Below are 26,719 nucleotides of genomic sequence, written 5' to 3'. Positions count from 1 at the left end.
AGCACAAACACATAGCTTTGGGCGATTCATGAGCTGTCAGGGTCCAGCCGGTTGGTGTGGAGCGACTGTATCTGGGGCATAAAGATTCTCTACTTCGGTTTTTCTGTCCAGAATTCAACAAGGCCTCTGAAAAATTCCAGGTAGCTGTCTGTTTTAAAATTCGCTCACTCTAAAGGTGAGGGAACATCAGTGCTGCAATGTTTTTCTGATCAGCCCCCGCCCGCTCTTATGTTGCAAACAAACATTGTGTGGGCGCCATTCCTGTCACTTATTAGACATTAACGATTCGCAAATCCACTTGCCCGCAGGATACGTGTATCATTCTTCTTGTCAGTTCAACATCCCTATAAAGCTTCTAAGCTTTTTGCTGAAGAAACTGTGAGAGATCATTTTATCTAACACTTGATTGCCAGATAATTATCAGTTAATTATTCAGAGCCTTAAATTAATTTGCTAAAAATAGTGGCCGTGTCGTCTTGTCTTCGCTGGAGACCGTTCCATTATTTCAGCACGCTCTCCTCCCCGCAGACTTGACACGGGACTGCAGTAGATGTACGACGCTCTACCGTAAATATGATTTTCATTTGTATCATGTCTGCGCTTAATCTAATCAGAGCGAGTCTGCACACAAGAAAAATGTCCCTTTTATAACCAGCAGGGCGCATGCAGAACTCCATACTTAAATTTGCTGATTATTACTCATTGGACCAGCTGTGAACGTGAGCATTTATAGATTAATCTCCAACACACTGTACGGTTTATACGCGACATCTGTTCTGCAGTGTTGGTGCGTATTGCTATCATCATGGGTAGTGTCGATACCAAAAACTTTAACTTCTTCTGGATTACTAAACTTCTGATACAGATATCCAGAGAGGAGAGAAGCTAATATATCACACAGTTTGTAGAGCAATTGAAAATCTCATTCTGAAGTGATTTTTGCCACCCACACATACATGTGAATACATTTTTGAAAATACAAAAATGGGCTTTTTCTTCACAAGGTTATTGGTAGATTTGGAAAGTGACCCAAAGGAACACGAGCACTTCTTTGTATCAAGGTTATTATGCCTGACCGATCCTCTTTCGCGAACCGGTATAGTTCATGGTCCACCTCTCTACGCAGGTGCTGTTGGTACTTCATTAGATTTCTTTTCCTCCGGACACTTCATTAAGCTGAAGTTGCCACGAACAAAGAAATGGGTTTGAGGTCTTTTAATGGAATTCACCGGCTTAAGCAATCGAAATGTTTCCTCAGCCTTTCAGCGCTGCTGCGACCTGCTGTTAGGCCAAACACTGTGAGAATGATAAGGATATCGAATGGAGCCGTTGCTTGTCACAGAACCCCACTGGTTCAACACGAAGAGACTGATCAATATTTCCCATACCTCGTACGTGTTACAATCTCCGAGGCTGTGAATGAGTTGCTCAGTCAATCTAAATAGTTGTTCATTTGAAAGCGTCGGAATTGATTCCTCCGAATAAACAAATAGACTCTCATTAGAGTAATAACAAGCACGAGATAAGGAATGAAATAAAATGAAGCGGGAAAACAAAAAGGACAACAGTTCAGTTCGCAACAAAACTACTCGCTATTGATCCAATTTGCGCAGAGCTAAAAGCATTTAAGTGCACACGCCAGCTATTCGTACTGAAGTTTAATATGTCTAAAAAAGCCCTCATGTTCTATTGACATTTAAAACACTTAGTCGTCTGGAGGCGTACTTCAAAGCCAACTCAGCGGGGACCCCATCAGAACAATCCTACTAGTCTTGATTACAGGCATGCTGGGGAAATATATTAACCACCCTCTTGAGAACCGCTCTCGCTGCAACAACCAGCACGGTTGAAAAGGTAAAATCTGGGTTAGACCCTAATGGACTATTGCTTTTAACCAGCTAGACAAGCTTACACCACCATTAAATAGCGTAAATCCACACGTTTTCATTTTTCCTCATTATTTCTCTGTGATGCACCTCATATTATAACTCTCTCTCCCTCTGTGTCTCAGAGATTCCTGCAGTATGCCAATGTGGTTTTCAATTAAAATGAAGAAGACTACAATTGTTCTCATTTCAGCAGCTGTACGATAGAAATCGCTGAAACCAATTGTGTAATTCGTGTAATCACAGAGCAGTTTGTTAGGAGTGATAAACTTAATTACTAGCAGGTGAAGGCATGCTGAGAAAAGCACCTATAGCACACAGACTGCCTGAAGAATATTATTAGGGTCGCAGCCCACACTTACATAAAGAGCTGCGTCACATAATCTGCACAATGGCACCTGCATTAGTGTGTGTTTTACAGCGTTAATACTGTACTCGTCCACCCTTCAGGGTGTACAGCAAGGACTGACTTTTGAATAGCATTTGCCCTGTGGTTTCAAAACCTTTCAGCTGTCACATATTTGCGCAGCCTTCCAAAGCAGATAAACACTCTTGATCTAATGAGGATAACTCTGAGTGATTTGACGGGGCGCTGATGTAAAATAAATAGCGTGTGAACTTGTTTGAGAAGGTGTGAGACAGGGTGCATCTGGATGAGGTCAACAGTGGTCGCAGATGGAAAAGAAGACCTTTTATAAGGGATAGTTCACCCAAAAATGAAAATTCTGTCGTCGTTTACTTAACCTCTAGTCATTTGAAACCTGTATGGCTTTGTTCTTCTGCAGAACACAAAAGAAGATATTTTGAGGAATGTTGGTAACAGAACAACGGCACTACCCATTCACTTCTATTGAATGGACACAAAACCAATGCGAGTCAATGGACACTGCTGTTGTTTGGTGTTGGTTATTTTTTAAGACGTTATTATGTGTTCTGCAGAAGAAAGAAAGTCAAACAGATTTGATATAACAAAAGGATGAGTAAAGGATGATAGAATTTTCATTTCTGGGTGAACTATACCTTTCGGTTAACCATTGCAATACTAAACAGTGCAGTAGTGTACATACATGATATTCTGGTAACAAACCATGATGCCTCAAGTCAAGATCTTCTCCAGAGGAAAAAGCACTAGCTACTGAGGATTTTACACATCCTCTGATGGCTTTTTTGTGTTAGTGTAGCTACTCAACACATAAGGTTTCGATACTGTGTGTGCTGTGTTGCAGACATGCTGTTTGTTTACCTTTAGGCATGGGATGCCGAAATCCATTCCCTTTTGATTTTTTTCTGAACACTCCTCATTTTTTTCGCTTTTAACCGTAGCTTATACACAAGGTTTGCTCTATCCTGCAGCGAAACCTCTGTTTGGAGGAGGGTTTGGCAAGCCCCCCGTTGCATGCATCTGGATTCTGGGGCAAAAGGTATCGGAGGCCCATCTCCCAGGTCTATAAATATTTAATTTGCAGAGATGCAGAATAAATTAACAGTGAAATTGACTCTGAATCCCGCTTTTAATTTTTCAAATGAAGAGAAAGAGAGGGTCTCGCCACTGGTGTGAAAGAGAGCGTGATGTGACAGGGGTCTCGACCTCACCACGAGGGAAGGAAGGAAGAAATTCACTTTTCTGCCGCCTCACCGCTGCCATCGACACATCACGTCCCGTTTTTTTGCCGAGGGCCGATCCTTTAATTACTAGCCTATTTGTGGAGGTGAAATTAGACCCCCAGCACTGTGGGATAATGCGGGTGTGTAGAACACACAGCCTGCAGGAGGAGGCTTGTGCTGATGCAACACATCTGATCTGCATGCAGTAGTCGCTCGAAGATGCCAGCTCCACTCACTGAATAAGTAAGACTGAGAGTCAATGAAGGTTTGCACGTTTAAATAACTGATTTCCATTTGTTTCGTGTCTGTCTGCGTTGGCCCGCTGATGCACATCGGAGGGGCTGTGAGCTCTACCACTGTGCTGCTTGTCAAAATGTTATGGTCAATTACTTATTTTATTTATCCTTTATAAATCTTTAGTATAAATAAGTATGTAAATAAAATATATCAAAACCACGTTTTTATTTAGCATCCCTTTGATTAAAATTTGCAAAACATTTTATCAATCACCCTTTTGATATACTGTGTCACCCATAGAGAGAGAGATAGACGTAAACATCTACTGTATGCTGAGCTCTGATTGGTTGATTCATAAATTTGAAAACATTTAAAAACCAAAATTAGTTTTAATTATGAGAGAGATTAAGATGCTGTTATAATTAACTATTAACTTTAACTATTTTAATTTCTTTTAGAATATACCTTCAAATTCATATATACCTTTTGGGGTGCCCTCCCAAAAAATAGTCTGTCATCATTTACTCACCCTCAGATTGTTCTGAACCTGCAAACATTTCTTCGTTTTGCTAAACACAAAGGAAGCTATTTGGAAGAATGTCAGTAACCAAACAGATCTTCTCCCCTATTGACTCCCATAGTATTTGATGAGATAAGATCTCTTTGGGTACTGACATTCTTCCAACTATCTTCCTTTGTGTTTAGCAGAACAAAGAAATGTATACAGTTTTGGAACAATTTGTGGGCAAGTAAATGGTGACGCATTTTTCATTTTGGGGTGAACTATCCCTCTAATATGCAGTCATCTTTTTTCACCAGAGCATAGGCCTCTTTTCCTTTTCAATTTCAGGGAGAATAATCAATGCGCCATCCTATCATGTAGCTTGTACTATAATCCATAACGCGTGAATCAGCGGAAACGTGTATCTGTTCTTTTTCCATTTCACGCGACAATCCAGATCTTCCGCACAAAATGAGTCATCAAAATCTGAGCCCTCATCAGCTTTATTACTGCCCGAGCAATTACCTACTTTTCCCCCTTTTAAGAAATTTGTTTCAGCCACGGCTGTTCTCATTACCCTTCGAATCACAGCACGCTCGCCTCGAATTTCTGTCAATAATAGACCATTAATCAGTAGCTCGCTCTCGAAAATTTGAAAAATCCACCTAACAGGGTCTGAGCGAAAGTTTTTGATTGAGTTCAGGCGCTTGATTGCTTGTACAGCTGCACAATACGGCATAATTACACATGGATGTGACTGCCGAGATATTATCAGACAGTCATGGCTGCGTTGGCAGCTTTTGGGAGTAGACGGCGATGGTGGCGCGCGTGGCGGAAAGCCTGACGGTGGCACTCTGTTGATCCTCATCCAAGGTGTTGTGTTAATTAGCTTGGATCCCTTCCAGAAAAGAATTTGAGAGCTGTGCCTTTCAGGTTGATACAATTCAAATTATTTCCATGGTTTCACGTATACCCCCTTTTTTTCCACATATTTTCATTACCTAAAGGCAGAACGGTATTCGGCTGGATGCGGTATGGATTTCTATTATTTTTATTCATGTTTGCCTGAAGGGAAGTGTCATTATTTGTCACTCGGATTGTTTCGTGGAAGTGAATGTTAATGCGGAGTCTCTTTATTTCTTCTGCATAATCTACTGAACACCTTGTCCTTCAGTCGCGAAGTCACAGTTCATTGTCGTTGTCTCGAATGATGCAAGTACACAGTAAGTGCCCACCAATGACTTCGCTGAGGAATGATTGCAAAACAAAAAGTGAAAAGAAACTTTAGGCGATCTCCTTCACAGATCAGAAGTGATGAAGGGAACAAAGCGGTCCGATAAGTCTGACTAGACCTCGCCCTCCAAACACCCCAGACACTCTCTGTTTGTGCCATTTCCCAACGCTGAAATATATTTCCTTTCCTCCATCTCCCCACGGCAAGCCATTAGTGCTCCATAAACCACCCGAAAAAGACGCTCCCAGTCCCACCCCGTCCGGTCGTGAGCTCTAAAGCCAGAAAAGGCGGACCCGGTTGCTGTCCTGGCAAGAGAGCTGTCGTCTCCAGTTCCCAGGTAAAGTCCAGCTGTTAGGGAGGGTGTATGTAGATTTGCTGTGGGACTCGAGAAGAAAAAGTCAACCCTCACTAAAAGCTTACTTGCTATCTGCCTCCCAGCATAGAGCCAGGAGGCATGTAGAAAAGCATTAAATAAACATTAATGGAAGTGGGTTAGGGGAGATTTATTAAGGAGGTCTTTTTGGTCTTGCCTAAGGGAGCCATGCACCATTTTATTCACTCATACAAGCGCACAGGTAAACAAACAAGGTAATTTATGGCAGGCTTTACAGGTGGCAGTGTTTGGAATTCACTCTCTGGCTTGTTTTCCACACTGTCTTGAGGAATTGTAATCATTATTCATGGACTGAACATCAGATGATATGTGAAATTTGCTTCTTCTATGGAATTTCGTTAAAATGTTTTGTAAACTAATGAGGATTAAGGGTGTTTTTACGCTATTTTGTCTTGTCGGAAACATCGAGGAGTACCCTTATTTTTCATATGGGGGCTTAAAAAGGATCTTTTTTGATAAAACCCCAGCCTTTCTGTACAGTGAAATAGGGTATTTCTAGAGAAAGCCGTTTGTTCTTTCCTTTGAGGACAGCTGGAGAGAACCAACAGACTGCGTTTGCTTAGGAAAAGGAAGCTCGGAACGTTTCATCCAGGAACAACTGTCTCCAACCCGCCATTTGAAGCGGAGGTGACACGGGTGACAAAAAAAGCGTGAAGTACGTACTTTGAAACTTCTTATAGAGGTAAAGGGAAGGAGAAAGCAAGGTGCAAAGGAAACAGTCGAAGGAATTGCTTTCGGAGGAGAATGCAGGGCTGATATTGGGCGTGCGTGTAAGCCGTTGTCAATGTGACAGATCTTTGATGTGGAAATAATAGCCGGTGAGGGCTCGGCCCAGTCCAGTGGAACTACGTATGACTGTGATGAGCTGTTGTCAAACACTCCCACATATTTTCTAAGCCTTCTCTCAAGCCGAAGTAGTGTTTTCAGTATTTAATCCAATCGAGACCAATCTTGAATTCTGTATTGCTTGAGTTTTACGCTATACATACCCAAAAATCTTAAACAGAGCTTGGTCAAAAAAAGGTATTAAACCATGCAGGGTTAAATCAAGCACATTGCACAACCTCTCGAGAATTGTGCCTCATTTTTTTTATACAGAAACAGGAAGTCATTTTGCACTTGTCAAAGGAACTCATAAAACTCAGCCCCAAGGACAGAGATGAAAGCAAATTTCGACATTATTGCAGGTATTCAGGCTTAAAAAGTTTCCATTCAAGCTTTAAAGACTCCTGCGGTGAATGATTTGAGAGTGGAGTGTTTGTATAGGCCATAGCAGAATAATAGGCAGCACAGGTGAGACGGCATCCTTGGCATCCCAGATGCATCCTCATAATTATAAAAGTTTTTTTTTTCCAGTTCACTAAATAATCATCCGTGCACAAAAGTTTGTTCATTGCCGTTTTTTATCACTAACCTATCTGTGTTGGATTAGTCAAGATGCTTGCTTACATTGTTTTATTTAATTTTACATTTAATTATATTCAAATTGTTTGTGTATCTTTTGATCTATCTATTGATAGAAATACAATATAATACTCAAAGCTATGCCTTCAGAGGTGTTTATAGAGCTTACATAATGAAGCGTTATGTTATTGTTACCTTAGAATGAGCTATTTCTATCTACATACATTGCGGGACCCCTTGCATGTACAGTAATTAGCCATGTTCTGTCATCCGTCGTAGTGTTTCGAAAGGGAGGGGTGGAGTGAGCGGATTTCACCGACTGGACCTTTAAACAATCCACCTCGCATATAAACGGTTGATATAAATAGCTTAAATAAGATGGCACACATGGATTGATATAACCTCTCTGATCTTTTAAAAGGCCAAACTCCAAAAACCAAAAAGGCAAAAACCATCCACGTTACGGACTTCAAATGCAGCAAACAATCGCCCGGAACGGATGCTGAATGTGTGTAGTTGAAGCACCTTCTGCGTATGGTGTGCTGCTTTATGAGCATGCAGTGAAAAAAGATAGTAAATCTCTATTGAAGCATGCACCTGTTTGTTTATGTGTGTGTGTTTAGATTCTGAGACTGGGGGCGGTCCACTTGCACCTCATGAGCTGTGAGATAACGCAGCCCCGACACGAGCTGTCAATAGCCATTCACCAAGAGAACCTGCCTCCATCTGCTCTTTAAATTACAGAGCGCATCTCACACGAGGGTCCAGCGTGCGATGACCTAGCTCTTGTTGTGCGAAACAATGAAAAGGTGACTGCAATCAGCTGGTCCCTCCAGCATCTGTGTTAGCCCCCCGGCCTATGAATCTCTCCTCCTTCACTCCTCCGCTATCACTAATAGCCCCGCGTGCCAATGATTCCAAACTTAGATGAAGAGGTTATTGAATGGCCTTGTTTGTCTAGCTTGGCCTCTGTAGAAAGTGTCTGCCCTGCTCAATTTTCCACAGGTGACCTCCTTTCTGAAGTATTGGGAAAAGGGTTTTAAAGGCTTTGTTGTCAATGTTCATCCATCACCGTCCAAGCCCATGTGCGATGACACGCCTGTAGTGATACCAACCTTTCTTGTCCTTCCTTAACCGCTTTGTTCTCACGGCTTTGCCAAGCATTCCCGCGAGCAGTACGAGAAGCTTTCCACCATGCACAAGAATATGCAGAAGCTCTACGAGAGTATGGGAAGCTACTTGGCCTTCGACCCACACGCTTTCAGCATCGAGGACTTCTTCGGAGACCTGGCTAACTTCCGCAACCTCTTCATGGTGAGTACATTTGCCCCGCTAACGGTTTCGTCAAAGCATGAGATTTTTTTCTGAACGCCACACAAGGTTTCAGTATTGTATTTGTATGTCTCAATGCAGTGTGTATAAATATTTCTTCAAGTAGGAACGCTTGAGGAGGTAAAATTGATGTTTTTTTTTTAAACAGACCAGAGGTCAGAGTTCCTGTGTGCAGTATGATTAAGTTCAAAATTGTTTTGGCAGCTTCTGCTGCTTGGAATATGAAAGCAAAATTATTTTCTAAAACTTCTCCTTATTCTCTCTACAAATATACAGTTTTAATAAGTGAATAGTTGTAGGACCGCAGTGTTGATAACTGATACATTTAGCCTTGTGTATGATGATTTGGCTTATTTTATAACATATGATAAAGAAATTTTTCTAGACACCTCAGTGAGAAGACGGAAGCACAGGCTTTTTAGAGCAGATTAAAGCATACATAAGTCTGCTGAGAATGGAATGTATAATGTATTATCAAACGTGTTGCTGCCAAGCAGATAAAAGAGTATCTGAGCTTATTATCCTTTCAGAGTTACATTAACTTCTGTACAGTGTGTGTCGGATATCAAGACCACGCCTCCTCCCTGTCTCGTATAAAAAGATCACTACCTGGGGTTTAGGCAGGTAGCAATGGGGTATTGCTGATAGGATTGGGATTTGTTTAGACAGGTGCAAGGTGCTAAGACGGTATGAATATTTTGAGCAATTGATATATACAGTCGCGGGAAAAAATTAAGAGAGCACGTTTTCATTTAAGCAGCATTTCTAGATATGATGTGGTCATTCAAGTCCAGAGTCTGTTAAATTTCAACAAAATTTAACCTCAGGAGTGACATAGCGTCATCCAACAGGAATGTGAAAGACAAGACACATGCAAACTGTGATGAAAATCGAGGTTATTACATAAAGAATAATTTTGAACTTTTCCTGAATTTACAAATATTACTGTTGTATTGCTTGAAAGTAAATATAAACTTGTTTTGTTTGCAGTATTTGAGGCCTGATAAATTACAGAGCATCTTTCAAATTTATACATATTGTTTGAGAAATATTGTTAGTAAATCAGAGAATGAAACAAAAATGATAATTTTACATAATCACAGACCTATACATAATTATCACATAGTTTTTTTTTTTATATTTTGAAATGGTCTTTTAATTTTTTCTATGGCTATATGTATTGCTTTTAGTTATAAAATTCTGATTATAAATTCTGAAGAAATCTGCATTATATGTGATGTACCTGCATTGCGTTCCTATTGGCTGGACATTTAATAAAAATCTTAGCAAGAGAGGAAGATTTTCAGTACAAAAAAATATTTCACTGTGGACAGAGCATCCTGGGATTGCGGCAATTTTGAAAATGGAGCTCGATATGGGCAAGTGAAGAGGGTCAGAACAGCTCCACACAAAGCTTTCTCTCTCGTGGGGCAAATCTTTTAAAAGTATATTTAAGCGTCTCTTCATTTCCCATGGTTCTGCCTATATCAGAGCTCCCTTCCAGCAAAATGTGATGTGATGACATGATGTCCAGAAGGTATGCTCAAAGTCTTCAAAACCCATTACAGTGAATGGCAAGGTCTCCTTGTCTGAGGCTCTTCTCGCACCCCTCTTTCACAAGCATATCTAAAAACCAACTTTTATTTCTCCTGATCAAAGTCTAGCAACGCATGACACGGCGCTCCCTCCAGGAATCAGCGTTGAACGCCTGTAAAAGGGGCATCTGTGGAAATAAATTATTCTCTCAAGCGAATCGCTCTTTATGAATAAGTTATTACTGATTTAGACTTCAATGCTTGGAAGAGCAGATCTGGTAGGGAACGCAAACACAGCTGGATGTCCAGCAGCACCCCGGATATTCCCACTGTGCAACATTTTACTATTCTTTATATTTATATAACATTCTCTTTGTGGGTTTTATCTCTCTTTTGGTTTTAAGTCCACAGACCAATAGATTTTTTGCTAACGAAATATATATTTCTTTAATTTCACAATTGACATACTGTAAATCTCATAATGTACATCTCACCCACACTGTATGACTGGCACTTTAGAGTTTTAAGTAATTTTAGGACAAACATTAATCCTCACAAATGACTCACATTGGCGTATGGTAAATTGCCTGCGTGACATATCCATTTTGTTGGACGAAAAACACGCCTGACAGGTCTCACGAAGCTCACACGGGCGTGCACAAACCCCCACGTAGATAAGAGAATCCATTAGCTATATTTCTTTTCAGGGTCAATAGAAATGAAGATTTGATTTCAGCACGTGACATTTTTTTGACAGATGTGGACTGTGTTGAGAAACAGAGAGAGAGAAAGTGTCTTGAGTATGTAATTCTGACTGGAGGCTGCGGATGAACATTAGTATATTAATGAGTTATCTAAGCTCAGCAGATGGTGATGAACTAACAGTCGCACTTATAAATTGAGTGAGCCAATGATTAGACCAATAAAGTCAGCAGAGGTGGAGCCGCTGTGACGCTGCTTGACAAACATGACTAAGCGAATCAATGGAGCACACAAGTATGCATGCTATCTGTGTGTGCTTGCGATTGTACGTAGGTGAAGAACAGTTATTGAAGGGATATTTACCCAAAAATAAATATTCTGTCATCATTTACTTATCCTCTTGTTATTCGTTATTGCACAACACAAAATAAGGTATCTTGAAGAATGTCTATTGACTTGCATTGGTTTTGTGCAATAGAAGTGAATGGGTACCAAATTGTTCATTTACCAACATTCTTCAAGATATCTTTTTGTGTATTCTGCAGAAGAAAGAAAGTCATACAGGTTCGAAATGACAAGAGGGTGAGCAAACAATGACAGAATTTTTTGGATAAACTGTCCCTTTAAGAGGCTTATCTCATGTTGGCCTTCACTCTTAGAGGTGCTTTATGATGCAATAGAAAAAAATGTCTTTGTGGTTCCATAGAGAAGCTTTGATATCCAAACAATCTGTCTGTTTCACAAAATAATCTTTTTAGTGGAAGAAGGTTCTTTAGATTATGAAAGAAATGGTTCTTATAAGAACCTTTGAGCAAATGGTCCTATGGAAAACCAAAAATTATTCCTCTAGGACATCTCTATGAATAACTATTTGTAGCACCTTTTTGAGAGTCTTAGAATGTAGACGTTGGAAATTGATATTGTGATGTCACTTCCTTTGCACACCCAACGTCAGATTGGCATCGATCGCTCGCTATAGATCAGTCTAATATTTGAATCAACACCCACAGCGTCGGCCACTTTTTTCCCTAGGCATTTTCGTAGGCCTCTCACAGCCGGCTGAAACACTAATGAGAGGAATATGATTCCCGAAAAACCTCAGCTCAAATATCATCAAATGTGGTTCAGTTAGTTTACATTCTGTGTAGGCCAAATAGGCCCATCTGTGGTGTAGCATTTTTAGTGTGGCTTTCACGATCTCCATAGCCAACTATCTGAATGGCATTAGAATGAGAGCTGAATATATATGTGTCTATGGCTTAGATGGTCTTACAAAAAAACACAGATGAATTATGGAGCCCGTAGCTGAGAGGTTGTGTATGGAACACGACTGTTCAGATATTCTGTGGCTGGGCAAACAGGAGAAACTACAAAGCCACCTCCACAACGCGGGATTGGAGCAGGAGCATGTTTCCTTAGTGTCACTCGGCAGCACATGTACCCTGCAAATATATTTACAAAGACACCTAGTCCTCGGTGGCTGCTTGGAAGGACACCATCCTATCGTCTGGTTGCCAGAGTGCATAAGCACACCTGGGGTAGATGGAGTCCATATTGGCAAATTGAATTCCACCGCAATCCTTCTCACAGTGTTGCACAAACAGCACTATGGACCGCAGCCCAATGACAGTTGCTTTACCAATCTAGAGATCACATTGCACCAAAGCACATTTTCTTTCGCACAAAATGTGCTTCTCCGAGGTGGGGACTCTGTGTTGATAGGTGTTAGAATTAAATGCTTTGTTTATCATCATCTTCCATATGACAATAATGGAGTTTATTCATCCAAGCTCCTGATTTTCCTCCGTCAAGATGAATATCATTACCAGCATGTCCTAGTTCACCTAAAATTTTAGTTTTCATTACCCCTTTGCCATTTTAAACCTGTGTGACCTTCTTCTGCGGAACCCAAAATAAGATATTTTGAAGAATGTTAGCATCCAAACCATGGCGGTACCTATTCACTTCTATCATTGACACAAAACCAATGCACAAAAGTCAATTGGTACCACTTTTTTTCGTTTTTTTTATCTTATTTTGTGTTTTGCAGAAGAAAAAGAGTCATACAGGTTTAAAATGAGAATAGGGTGAGTAAATGATGAGAGAATTAACATTTTTGGGTGAACTATTACTTTAAGGGCAAATGAAAGATGCGCCCGTTCTTTCTTTAAGATGTATTGCTGTAGGATGTGCCATTGAATTATAAGAAAAGAATGTTGCTCTTTATAAGTTCTGGACATTTCTGGTAAGTATCAGCTCGAGATTTGTATGTTGTCGTCCTTTAAAGACATCCAGATTGAGCACTATCTGTCTGCTTTTAAATAACCCTTTCTGAGTACTCTAATTAACCAAAAAGAGTTTTAAGGGAGACTTTTCCCCCTGTAATCAGCTCTCCTAATGACTTTGGATTATTTAGTGTGTAAACACAATTAGCCAGCCTAATTTGCCTTAACGTATTGATTAGTGGCCACCGCTGACAACCACAGGACTTCCTGTGGATTTCAATCCTTCCTGTTTGTTTCGTATTTTCGAAACTAACCTTTGCCTTTCGTTTGCATAGAGCGCATCAGGAACAACGAGATATCTGGCAGAGACCAGCGGCGAGATGTGATCTGAATTTACACCAGCGAGAGGCATTGTGACCATAATGAACAGATTTTAAACGCTTCAAAGCCATTGTCGGCGAGCGAAACGTGATCGTGCTGTAATGTGTGCATTGGATTGTCATGTCCGTGGATCGTGTAAGCGTATAGAGGGCACGTGTAAACAAATCGCAAATACGGCACTTTCCTTCTTTCTTTATGGTAATGCTGTTCTGGCCTTTGTAGTAGATAATGCAGGCGGTTTGCGCTGGCAAGATGATATTCAAAAGCACACCCTATGGGGATTGTTTATCTCATGTAAAGCTCCTAATACCTAGAACACAATTACAAAAATTGATAAAATCATAAACGCTGCCCCAGGCTAATTGGGATCAAGCAAAGGGTTTGGGGAACAACATGTTTGTTGCCATGGTAATGAGGGTTTTTGCATGTTTGATGAGGGGGAGATAATTACGTCGTGTGATCGTGTTTGCGGTAAGAATTGTTTGTTTGTTTAAGAAACTTTCGCCAGCAGGAATTATTTTGTCGCAATGAATAAATGATTTTTCAATTAAGGATTTTACAGAGTTTGATGCTATCTCCATTTACAATCCCATGATTGAACTGTCATCTCTTGTAGAAGCATGAGCCAATGACTTCATAAGACTTCATTTGAAAATGTGAATTCACAATAACAGGAAGAATTGTTTATGCTAATGTTTGTTGTCACTCAGTGGCATGAATAGATGAATGTAGAATTCCCGTTCTCACTCTTTGAAAGACAGCCATATGCATGCTGACTCGATTACTTTTTTATTATTACAAGTGCTTTGTTTATTCTTCGCTGACTTAAAGTTGTTTTGTGGAAACATGCAAATTGGGAACAGGTGCCTCTCTCTCTCTCTGTTTCTCTCTCTTTCATACTCAAGATGCCTCAGCCATTTTTGCACGTCCACAGTCACCCATATCGCATTATAAAACACACTAGATGTCTTTAGAACCTGACAACAGCTCCACTATTGACCGACCCGATGAGCAGTACATTCCTTCTCCCTCCACACTTTACCCAGAATCCTCACGTCTCGGCACCGAACACGACACGTACGACTGAAACCCAGAGGGAGCCGGAAAGGGCCAGACTGTCGACACTCATTATGTCGCACCAAGAAGGAACAAGACGCACACACATGCGCATACACGACACACTCATTTCTCTCTTGAAGGCAGAGACTGTCAGGTTAGTGCTACAGGCCTGGGGTGAAGAGACCTTTGCTGGGCTGGAAAGGTTATGTAGAAGTGGCTTATTCTCTCTTCTTCACCGAGTCTCTTTGCCCTCTGCGTGTCTCCGTCCAGCTTTCTCTTCTCCTTCATACCACCTGACACCTCCGTGGCATTTACAGAGGAGGAGAGAGGGCCGGGGAGACTGATATCTCTGCGTCTCAGTATACAGGCCACACACCCACCCGCTGCTACGATGCCTTCAACTCATGTCGGACTGATTGTACTTGCCAGATGAGTGCACGCCGCCAGAATCTTGTATTTACCAGCGGGGAACTTTGGTATCATTCGCGAGATGTTGTTCATTCACCGTGGTAGCCTGAGAATGATAAAATACATAGATAATGCATCAATTATGCACCTAATGTGCATCATATGAGATAAGAAGTGATGGTAAAAGTGATTCAAAAGCCTTTGTCGTGGTCAGAATGTGATTTTAAACTTTGCAGGAGGACTCGTAGGTGAGCTTTATCCCGGCACACTGTCATTGCAAACTTCACGATGCGAGCGCTCATATCTGGTACCATGTTATAATGCTTATGGAAATTGTAAATCAGTGGGGACTTCACAGCAGTATCAGGAGCCATCTTGATGTTCAATTAGACAATCTCTGGCTGCTTCCTCTAGTTTCACTTTGTGTTAGTTGAAAGGCTGCATCTCTGTCCCTTTATTCATACGTTTATAAGCAAGCACAGATGGATCCTACAGACTTTACCTTGGATTTTCAACATGGTTTTGTAAAAAAAATTAATTCTGCTATATTATCCATGACAAAATATATAAATTTATTGATGCTATTAATAAAACAGCCGTGGAGAAAAATAAGAGACCTTTCCAAATGTTCAATTATTCAGCATTTCTAGATGCATTGTAGCCAGTCCGGTCCAATATCTGTTTAAATAAAACAAATTCAAACCTCAAGCGTGAAATTAAGCCATCTAACAGCAATGTGAAAGACTGACAGCTTGACAAGACACGTGAAAACTGATAAAAATGGATGATTTTCACATAAAAAAATACATTCTTTCACATTTTCTAAATACATGGACAAATAATACTGTTGTATTGCTTAAAAGTGAATATGAACTTGTTTTCTTTGCAGTATTTGAGGTCGGAAGAAATACAGAGCATCTTTTTTGTTATGTTGACCTCTTTTTCCAGTTTTGATTTTCTGCAAATAAATCATACAAAACAGAAATATTGTTTTGTCGTTCAAAGAATGAAACATTTACACATTCCTGTAAAAACGTAAAATAAATACAGAAAAATTGAAAATGGTCTTTGAAATGGTCTCTTAATTTAAAGCAGATACTGTATATATTCTTATTATATATATATATATATATATATATTCTTATTTTTTATTGATATTCGGTGTTTCATTGAATTTTGTATCTTCAGAGCATTACGGAAGATTTTATTTTAATCAAATTGAGTCTTAATCATATTAATAAATAAATTTAATATAATATTAAAATAACATTTCAGAGTAACACAGCTCTCCAAAAGTGTTTGTTGCATAGTAACGTTCTGTTGCAGTTTCATGAACTATATGTTCTAATGGAAGAATGGTTCTATATCAATTATATACTTTTTTCTTCATAAAGTAACATTTAAATAAAACATTGCATCTTTTTTCACAAATATTATACATATGATTTTTTTCAAATAAACAAATTGGGTTGTACTCTGCTTCACACTGCCCTTCAGTACATCCTCACAGTTTCTCCGTTATAATCTTTTTTGCTTAAAACAATGTGCTGTTAGAATTATTCTAGTGGACGCCTCATTGCCTCATTCTTATTTACCCTATGATCTCTCTCTCTCTTTCTGACACATCAGGATGCTGTGAGGGAGAACCACAAGAAGAGGGAGATGGAGGAGAAGATCAAGAGAGCCAAGCTAGCAAAGGAGAAGGCTGAGCGTGAAAAGCTAGAAAGACAGCAGAAGAAGAAACAGCTGATTGACATGAACAAAGGTAAAACACTTGTGGCCCTCCGGGGCCGACTGCGGTCTGGAATGCGATTTCACACGCCACTGAGCATCGCAGGGGTGGCGGCGGAGGGACAGGACCACACTTTAGCTGCGAAAAAGCACACTTTTGACTTCCTTCTCGCAGGCGCCGAATGTACAGGCAGATTAGAAGTCACTGCGTACCGTATATTTGTTTTTGCTGGAGAGTCTTCATTTAGTAACGGTCACAGTGTCAGGAAAATTAAGACATCTGTCAGGTTAATGTAGATGGCAGTGATGATAATTACAATGCCGAACACACCAATGTGAAATCAAGTCAAACGCGATAAAGACAGGTAAAGACAGGTGCAGTGATAAAATGTTTTTAATAATGTGGTGTTATTTTGCATAAATAAATATAAGTTATATGCTAAAAAAAGTGGCCTGGTTTAGGACTGATCAACAGTGGTCTGGGGCAGGCTGACAGGCGGCTGCTAAACAGGATGTAGGTCACACGTAAAGATAAGCATCTCAGGTTCAACGCTTTTGTAGAGCAGACAGATAATGGATTGGCAGATTGCCTTTGGCCTAGTAAATGGAGTTGAGTGTCAAATCTTAAGTTCTTCCAGCCTTGTTTGGTTTCCTGTATTATTCTGAATGAAAAGAGGCCACACTCACAATACCTTAATTCTGTTTATATTAGAGAGAAACTGGTTGGATATGAAGTAGAAATTGCGCTGCGCTCGCTGTATTACAAGACCTCCGTGCATAGACGGCCCGCCGAATTGTATATCTTCAATAAATGTTGGGTTCAATCAAGTTTGAAAAAAGAACGAAAGAAATGAAAATACTTCAAGATGTTTCATACAGCTTGCGAATTCTCGCTACCAGACATTTACAGTTCTCAGTACACTGCGCTATTCTGATCCTTAATATGAGACAGAAATTCCTGCCTCTGGCCAAAAGCTTTTTACACAAGCTACCAACTTAAAATGTCACACTGTGCTCGACACGTTACCGCGGCCTCGCGTTTGTTAAAATGACATGTAGAACTTGAGCTCGGTGTGGTTCTGCAGGATGACTGATGCATGCTAGTTTCTTAAGAACTGACCGCAGTGATGTTCAGCATGGAATAATGCAGATGGAAAGACAGTTGCAAAAAAAAAACTCTGGTGCAGAAAAGAATGCCTTATCTTTCTGTGCCAAGGTTTTCCATGTGTCAGAAAATAAAACTTACAGCAAATCTTTGTTTTGTCAGCTTATAGAGATATGTTTTTCAACTGCACATGGCTGTAAGAATATCGCAGTCCTTTATTTGTTTTGCTTTTATTTGATATGATTTATTTTTGTCAAGAAAAATAAATCCTTGCTTAATGATTAGTGGGCATTTTTGTCTTTATAAATGAAATTATAGTGTAAATATGTTAGGATTGTTTTGGAATATTTTTTTTACTGTATTTAACAATGGAAACATTCATTAACCCAATCACACTCCAATCAAATTCAATTCAGCTACTCGGTTGGCCGTCTAACAGCAAATACAATCATTTACCATTTTCTTATAAAATAAGAAATTAACTTTAACAACTCAAGGCTATGTATGTGCATTACACTTGTACATTTAGGTAATTATCGAATACTATTGTATCGGCTATTTTTCTCTTATATACTTTTTACCAGCACAACCTTTTTCATTAGACTCCATGTCTAATAACCGTTTGATTAATCGTTTTTAAGGTCTTTTCAATGGACTATTTCTATAAAGAGATTTTTGAAGTCATTTTGCAAATTGATATCTAATGCCCTTAACATGCACATGATTAACAATGAGATGCATATTTAATGTGGGTTTAATTCATTAAGGGTTAAGAGGATGTGTTTGATGGGACTGGGTGAGTGAATATCTGGACCATTTTCACTTTTAGACTATTTTTAAAATCGCCAGTATCTGGAATTGCGTCCTTGCCAGTGTTAAGTTCTCGAACAATTCTGAGTAGCATGTGATTGATGTGTACGGCAAGTGAGACGAAAACAGTTTTTCTTGCAAAGTGGTACAAATCCTAATATGGGAAATTGCTCATGAAATCATTACCCAGCCCCCATTTGTTTTAATTTTCTCTAAGTGGATTTCCATATTCTCTTAGACTGACCAGATGTTCAGCATTCACCAAATTGCTTAACCCGCTGAAAGTAAATGGGGAATGATGTAAAATAGGTCTAAATCCACCTAATCCTTCTGTCTCTATTAGGAAAGATGTTTTGTCCTAGCGGGGTAGCCATTTTGCCATAAGATATGAAGCGATGTTGTGCAAAGGACGTCTTACCAACCGTGAAACGCTGCTGAGGGATGATGGCACTTTCTCCCAAGCACAGAACCAGACATCTCCTCGTGTGTCTGTCTGTGCTGTGTCTCAGCCTGCCGGCGGTTTCAGGGTCACGGATGAGGTTCGCCACAAGTGTTTGTGTTCATGTGTTTGACACTAGCTCAAAAGCCACTCAGTTGAAGAAGCCACCCAAAGCACTCATGCTGCTTTGACACAGATCACCCTTACCCAGTTTCTGCATTCGTAGGCAGGACATCTTCTGCTAACCGAAGGAGAACATCTCTTACCTCATTCTTTTTGATTACAGCCCTTTAAAAATCGTTCATTCCGCTCACACGAAGCAGGTTCAACTCTTCAAGGCAGGCCTGGCTTTCTTCTTTTTTTTATTTAATGTTGTCATCAAATTTTACTGCTGGTGTTTGTAATCTGTAGGTCACGTAGAAAGAATAAAACGTTGTTGTTCGTCGGTCACTCGCTGAGTCATCGTGCATCATCCATGCAGCATTGAAAAAGCAGACGGTGGAATTAATGATGTTGTTAAATAAGACTGGCACACATCTGCTGGAGTCAGGCAGGAAGTAGCTTCGCTTCTCTTGTCTGACAATACAAATGATCTCTTTAAAGGGTTAGACAAAGTATGTGGAGGATTAAAGGGCTAAGAGGAAGATTAGTGTGTTCTTTTGACTTATTTTATATGTGATGATGGTTATTATCTGTGTGGTTAAGCATAGTAAGTCTGTCTAGTAAGACTCTGAAGATTTTCTATAACCTGCTGGCAAATAGACAGTCAATAGATTTCGGTTGAATTTTGTTTGTGTGCAATATACAATAACACAGACATATTTTTAAGCCATCTTTATATAATGTTTTTAAGGAGCAATCTTTAATGTTTAAAAAGGATTTTACATATAAATAAATGAATAGGACTAAAATGACATACACTCACAATATAAGGAATCCAGTCATATCAGCAGCCTAATGAATGCTGTTTAATGCACCTTTTATTAAACTACTGATATGAATACCAGAGAATACTGTTCAGTTTATCTAGGTAACCCCCACTCTTTATGAGACATTTTTCTCATGTCTGACAATGAACATTTCTACAATCAGTGACTTAGCCTAGTTTTACAGATTGCTACATTTTAGCGATTTCAATATCGGCCATCTTAAAGGAACAGTTCACCCAAAAATGTAAATTCTGTCATCATTTAATCATCATGAAGTTGTTCCAAATCTGTATAAATGTCTGTGTTCTGATGAACACAGAGAAAGATATCTGGAAGAATGCTTGTAACCAGTTCTTGGCCACCATTGACTCCCAAGGAAAATGTGCTTTATAAATGTTTTTGTTCTGTTGAACACGAAAGAAGATATTTGGAAGAATGTAGGAAAGCAACCCATTCTGGGTCACTATGGTAGTCAATGTTGGCCAAGAACTGGTTACAAGCATGCTTACAAATATCTTTACATGTGTTTATCAGAAAAAAGACATGAATACATATTTGGAACAACTCTGGGTGAGTAAATCAATTATAAGAGCTTTTTTTGGGGGGGGGGGTGTACTGTCCCTTTAACACAAACATTTATTTAAATCACACTTCACCTCTAAGCAGCCGCACACAGAGAGACATCTAAAACACACTTGTGAGCTGTAGGACTTTGGACCCCGTCCAACGGGTCACCCGGTGCTAAAGGTAATTCTGTTAAAGGTCGTGACTTTATAATATGTTAATCTGTATGATGCAAGCAGAAAGCCACCAAGAGCCGCACACCCCGCTGTCTCTTCTCTAATTAGCATTCCTATTTTTAATTAGTCATTGAGATATGCCGTCTACCGCATTGGTCATTATGAATAAGTGGACTCGATAAGTAACGTCTCATAATGCTGAGCCGGCTATGGTATGCCATTATCTGTATTTTAACTATCATATTAAATCTCGGCTGTCTGCAGGCTTCAGCATCGGTGCTTGAGAAATGAGCTTCAGTCCTATATGCATATCATCTCTCCACATCAGCTATTGAGCGTTATTTACGCCACTGTGGGGTAGCTCCATCCTCTTTTGAAGAACGCCGGGTTACATCCCAAAGCCCGCTGGATCCTGAACATAAGCGAATTCCACTCAGGAAGTCTCGGAGCGCGACTGCTGGCATTGTGATTTTTGTCATTACCTTGAAAGACGCCAACAAGGGCGCCGGGCTTATCCACCGTGGTGCATCAATTCTAATAAATAAGCGTGTATTAGCTTGTGCCGTATCGGCAACTGGATGGCCGTGCGCCTTAAGGCGATGATAGCATGGCGAATTTCACCATCAGTCTGGCCGGAGATGTGTTAGCTGTGTCTAAATATCTAACGTGCGATAACTGAATCCATTGATTTAGCCAGATAAGCATCTGTGTAAGTCGTAGTGACATCCAGGAAATCCGCCATATTTCCATTAATATTGCCAGTACAGCTCGGGAAATGAATTTGAAACATCCTACAAATATATGTGTTTCTTATGTATGGTATTTATATTTATTTAACCAAGAAAAGAAAAAAATGTGCGTTTTGTCTAGCCATTCCTAATTAGGATAGACTAAACATCCTAATCACTTTAAGCCTTTTTAACTTCATTCAGCTCTCTCCCTCAGGTTATAGCAGAAATGAAAGGATACATCAGAGAATCCTCCGTTTCTCTCCCTCCTTTTTATAGAGCACACGTTCACACTGTTGCATGTCATTAATTTACAGCCATGGGTGGTCTACATTCTGATAATTCCTTGTCAAGAGTTCGGACCTGGAGAGCCACTCCGCAGCCGCTCAGAAATAATTAAACTCGCTGCGTTGAGACGGAAATCATGTCGACAAAGTCTAAATCCTAAGAGAGGACAGTTAACAAAGGTATTAGAAGAGACAACAACAATGCTTGAGAAACAGATGCTTCATGCGTTGTACGAAACATTTAAGCAATAAGAACACATTTTAGTGTTTGGTCAATATTATTGAGTTTTTAACGTTGTGATTTCAGAACACTGTATCAGGTTAAAAGATGTTCAGCTTTTAAAGCATGTCATGGGACCCGTGTCTCATTCCGTTGAACCTTTGCTCCATTCTGTTATTCTTCATCTATCTGTTTTGATTGCGAGGATCTCAGGTTTTACTTCCACGTTATGTGTCTTGTGTAAGGATACTTAAAGTTGAAAACGAATCTCTTGTGACCCTCATGGGTCTCGACCCCAAGGTTAAGAACCTCTGGAAGTCTGAAGTATAGAGTTGTGTTTCTAAGAGAAGAATGACACAGATCTCTTTGTCTTGTATCTCTGTGAGATTCACGCTCCCGTACGGTGTTACAGTGACTGTCGGACTCGGCTGATGATTTATGAAGTATATTTTCAGATAAGCCTGCCTCATATGGTCTGTGATCTCAGAAAGCAGATGGCAAGGAGTGCAGGGAACGGCCACTAAGCATCACCAACCTGATAAACCACTGTGGTGATTCATTAGCATACGGGAAGATGGCATGAAAAATGTGGGCACGTGCCATAGATCTCAGCTATCTTTTATTTCTCCTTGTGAGCAGTATGAAAAGAATATGCAAATGGAGCGGCCCCTCAGAACAGGCCTGCTGATTCTTTTTTTGTCCGTTTTTTGTGATCAATTTAGACCACATGCAATATTCTTTCATTTTTGTTCGTTTTACTTGGAGGGAAAATGGAATATGATATTATGCAGAAATATAACATTCATTGTTGATTATGAGAACTTGTTATATACTGTCATACATATAAATATTTAAATGTATGAAATATAATAAAAATATATTTATCAGAGTTGAATATCGTCGCTGTCTATCTGAAACCATTCAGGAAATGGGAAAACAATGTATTTTTAAAAGATCAAATAGTGTGTTGTCAAAGTTGAAAAACACTTTTATTACTTTTTATTTGTTAGATATTTGCAAAAGTGACAAACATAAAAGGTGACTTATAATAACTTAAAAAATCTTAATCACGAAATATGGAGATACAAGGCATCAGAAGGACAGCAGCGATATAATTAGCATATATATCGCATATATATATGCGATAATATAGCATATAATTTTTTTTTTAGATTTTACTATGTGGTGATTGCTGTATTCTATAGAAACTTTATATGATATTGTGTTGCATGTTGTTTATTCACAACATCAGTTACATATTCTTACAATTGTTTTGTCGCAAATGTGTCTCTTTAGTCTCACCTTTAATAATTCCTACAAATTTAAAAACACCTTTGTAATTATTTAAATTATGTAATAATTTTCCTCATTTATTCGTACGCTGATGTGGTATTCAGGGACGAATTTCTCGGGCCACAACATTCTTTATTTTTTTGTGTTCCATTATTTTATAAATTAATTATTGCTCATTACAATAAAATTTAAAGTAGGGCTAGTTTACACTACTCAAGGGGTGCCATTTGTAAATGCCATCTTATTACATTAGCATAAGATATTTGTACAAACCATCAACCTATTTTATTAAATATTGTTTAGGTAAGTGTTAAACTAATAAACATTTGAACTCACATTTCCAAAACTGTCTGTCAGAATTGGCTAATAATAATACTTTGTTTTTGTGTTGGTAAGTGAAAAATATATTTTTTTTGCATACAGTTGCATGTTTTTAATCATATAACATTTAACTAGGAACATTAAAGACAATACAGAGGGGGGATTGGGGTGGCCGAGGGTGCGTGCGGTCTTCCCATCTTTTTTGTCCTTGGCTAATCCCATGCCTGGGTATTCTGGGAGTCAAAGCAAATACAGAAGGATCAGCGGAGGGACTGCTATTCCTAGAGCGTACATTTTTACCCTTTCTTTCTATTCTGTCTCCATTTCCTCCTCCTAAACCAAACATCCCTGACAACCTCTAATGCTGAGCCCTACAACATCCATCCAGATGGAGGCTTTATTTTTGTTTTTGTTCCTTTATTTATTCATGCCTTGCAGCTATCCAGGGCAGGGCAGGAGATTTCTCTTCTCAGCAGTGCTTAAGCAAATAGCCACCCTGTCTAATCCACTTCCATTTCCAACCAGCCGACCAATCAACCAAAATAAATGAGTGACAAACAGAACCTGGATGGAGTAGTTATCTGCTCCGGCTACCTCGAAACATCTCATTGGCCTTTAATGTATCCGTCCCTTTCCGCTCCTCATTGTCTAAGACCCAGACCCCCTGGCGCCTATGTGAACTCGAAGAGGTTGTTCCCCTCTCAAGGAGGGGTGTGCGAGCATCCCTAATTTAATTACGCATAGACATAAGTGGGTTTTCACATCAAGCTGTTCCAGCAAAACGCTCCAAAATGCCTGTCTGGTGCCACATCCATCTTCTTCATTACTCTCGAGTCCAGCAGGCTCATTCTCTCCGAGCGCATGGGAGCTCTCGTTCCAGCAGGCCATATGACAGGTCACAGTGTCGTATCTCGTGTCAGATCCTCCGGAGAGGCAGCACCTCATAACAGGTGCGAGTCTGGAACTGGCAGGACTGTTGACTCTGCGGCTAATGCACTCTCAATGGCCACAGTGAAAGGAAATCTTTCAGACAAAAGAGTGGCAGCGAGGAAAACAACAGAATCCCATGATGCACCTGGCTTTTAAGTACAGGCCCACTCCAGCTTTTCTCACACGGCGTGCACAAGGTTAATAGCACAGGTGGCTTTCTCCAGAGTGACAGATTCTTTTTTATTTTTTATATTTTGAAGGACAGGAAGGGACAAAGAAAGTAAAAGTTTCTTATTTTCCTCCTTCTCAAGCAGGGAGCCGCAAGTCTCTCTTTAGATCCTATTAATGTGGAAATGAGAGCTGTGGATCCATGACTGTCGGCCGGTCACTCAGAGGACACTGATACGATGTCCTCTGGACGGATCTTCGCTATTTGGAATTAAGTGGCGAAAGTTTTGTGCCATAGCCTTTTAACCTCCCTAGAGCAATAGTCTTCATGAGAACCAACAGAAATTGAGTTCTCGATCGATCCTCTGTATTTTCGCTTAACAGCGTGGAGGGGCGACAGATAGCAAATTGAATTTGGGAACATAGCCTGTTGACACTGCTGCATAATTGTTGTAATGGCACGGTTTGATATGTAGAACCGATGCATGCCGTCTAATACAGATCGACTGAGCTTTGCCCTCTCAGTGGAACTTGAAGAATATTTTTCTGTTCTTGTGGATTCTCAGTGGCATTTAGCTAAACCTTCTGAGGTAAAATGCTGTATGTTTATAGGAATTAACATTCTTCAGAGCTAGTTTCAGAGAATTTTGATGGACAGTTTAGTGACACAAAACACACCTTTCTTTTTTTGGTGTTTCTGTTTGACTGGCGTTGAAGGGAAAGTTCACCCCAAAATGAAAATCCTAAATCTATTTGCTCATCCTCTTGTCATTTCAAAATTGTACGATTTTCTTCAGCAAAAGACAAAAGAAGATATTTTGAAGAATGTTGTTAAACGAACAATGGAGCTACCCATTGACTTCTATTGTTCAGACACAAAACCAATGCAAGTGAACTGGTACCACCGTTGTTCAGTTACAACGGTCTTCAAATTATCTGTTGTGTTCTGCAAACAATAATAACATGTAAGAATGACAATAATATTTATTTTGGGGTAAAAAAGTTCTTTAATGCATGAACAAAAATCAATTTTAATGACAAAATTACCTAAAATTACATTAATACATGTAGAAAGTGTGTGTATTTTGCCATTGTAAAGTACATTTTATGTGTTTTTCATAAGTTTTTTCTTTTCTTAGAAAATTAGAAAGCACTGTAATAGCATGATTCTAAGTATTGTATGTGCAATTCTCCTAACAATTGTTTTGTTGTGTGTGGGCCTGTTTCTTGCTCTCTTTCTTTCTCTCTTTCTTTCTTTCTCTCTTTCTTTCTTTCTTTCTTTTTTTATTTGTTCCCTTTACACTATAATCTCATAGTCCTGATGATCTTGTTTATGCACTGCAAAGTCTGCGTTCTAGCAAAGTGAGTTACATATCCAGTGGCAGAAACATATTACAAGATGCCTAGTTCAGATAGCAGGCATGAGAAAGGAAAGGAATGCAGTTCCGTGGCCAGACGTGCACATGCATACGCTTTAGAAATAATTAAATGTCAGCCGGCTCGCTCCATCGAGTGTCTCACCGGGGGTTTTATGACCAGCACGGTCTCGTTCCGGCAGCCCTTCTCCATGACTCAGTCCTCCAGATGTTCTAATGCCACACACAATTACATTTACACACACGCACACATGCACTGAGCATACACAAACCCATTACTTTACACGCACACCCTGCACCCCCCCAGCCTTTTCTTACTCGTTGTGACACCTGACTTTGTTTCTCTCCTCCCCTATTTCTTTCCCCTTGTGTTATGGAAGATAAGCTCCTACTAGGGTACTTGTTGGGAAGCTAATCTGATGTGTGAAGTTCACGAATTCAGCGGAGGGCTGTGCTTGTTAGCCCCTAATTAAAAATGTGATAGCGCACCCATAAATACATCGGGGAGACTGAAAAGGGCCCCGGGGCATTATGGTACATTTGGCAGCAGCCTTAGAGCCACAGAACCACCTGATACCCAGACAGTAAAGAGATAGATGCTTGAGAGGGTCCCACAACAGAGGTGATGCAGGGACAGTATAGGGCTAGTCGGTAGATGTTTACTTTACAACTGAAATAGATCTTCCCTTGTGATTCTAATGACATTTTACATTACATTGAGGCATTTAACAGACGCTT

General features: G+C 39.8%; 1 protein-coding gene across 7 annotated transcripts in view; it reads left to right on the top strand.

Annotated features, from left to right (window-relative positions):
* Positions 1 to 26,719, top strand: part of diaph2 (diaphanous-related formin 2) — a 367,005-nt gene that overhangs the window by 294,919 nt on the left and 45,367 nt on the right. For all 7 annotated transcript variants that reach the window (XM_056769322.1, XM_056769321.1, XM_056769323.1 and 4 more), the window contains 2 exons: positions 8,412 to 8,576; positions 16,534 to 16,669. In XM_056769322.1, coding sequence (XP_056625300.1) covers positions 8,412 to 8,576; positions 16,534 to 16,669 — 301 coding nt within the window. The remainder of the gene's footprint in view (positions 1 to 8,411; positions 8,577 to 16,533; positions 16,670 to 26,719) is intronic.

This window comes from Triplophysa dalaica, chromosome 16 (genome assembly GCF_015846415.1).
Source record: "Triplophysa dalaica isolate WHDGS20190420 chromosome 16, ASM1584641v1, whole genome shotgun sequence".
NCBI classification, from domain to species: Eukaryota; Metazoa; Chordata; class Actinopteri; order Cypriniformes; family Nemacheilidae; genus Triplophysa; species Triplophysa dalaica.
Note: the sequence above shows the minus strand (reverse complement) of the source record. Positions and strands in the feature narration are given on the sequence as shown.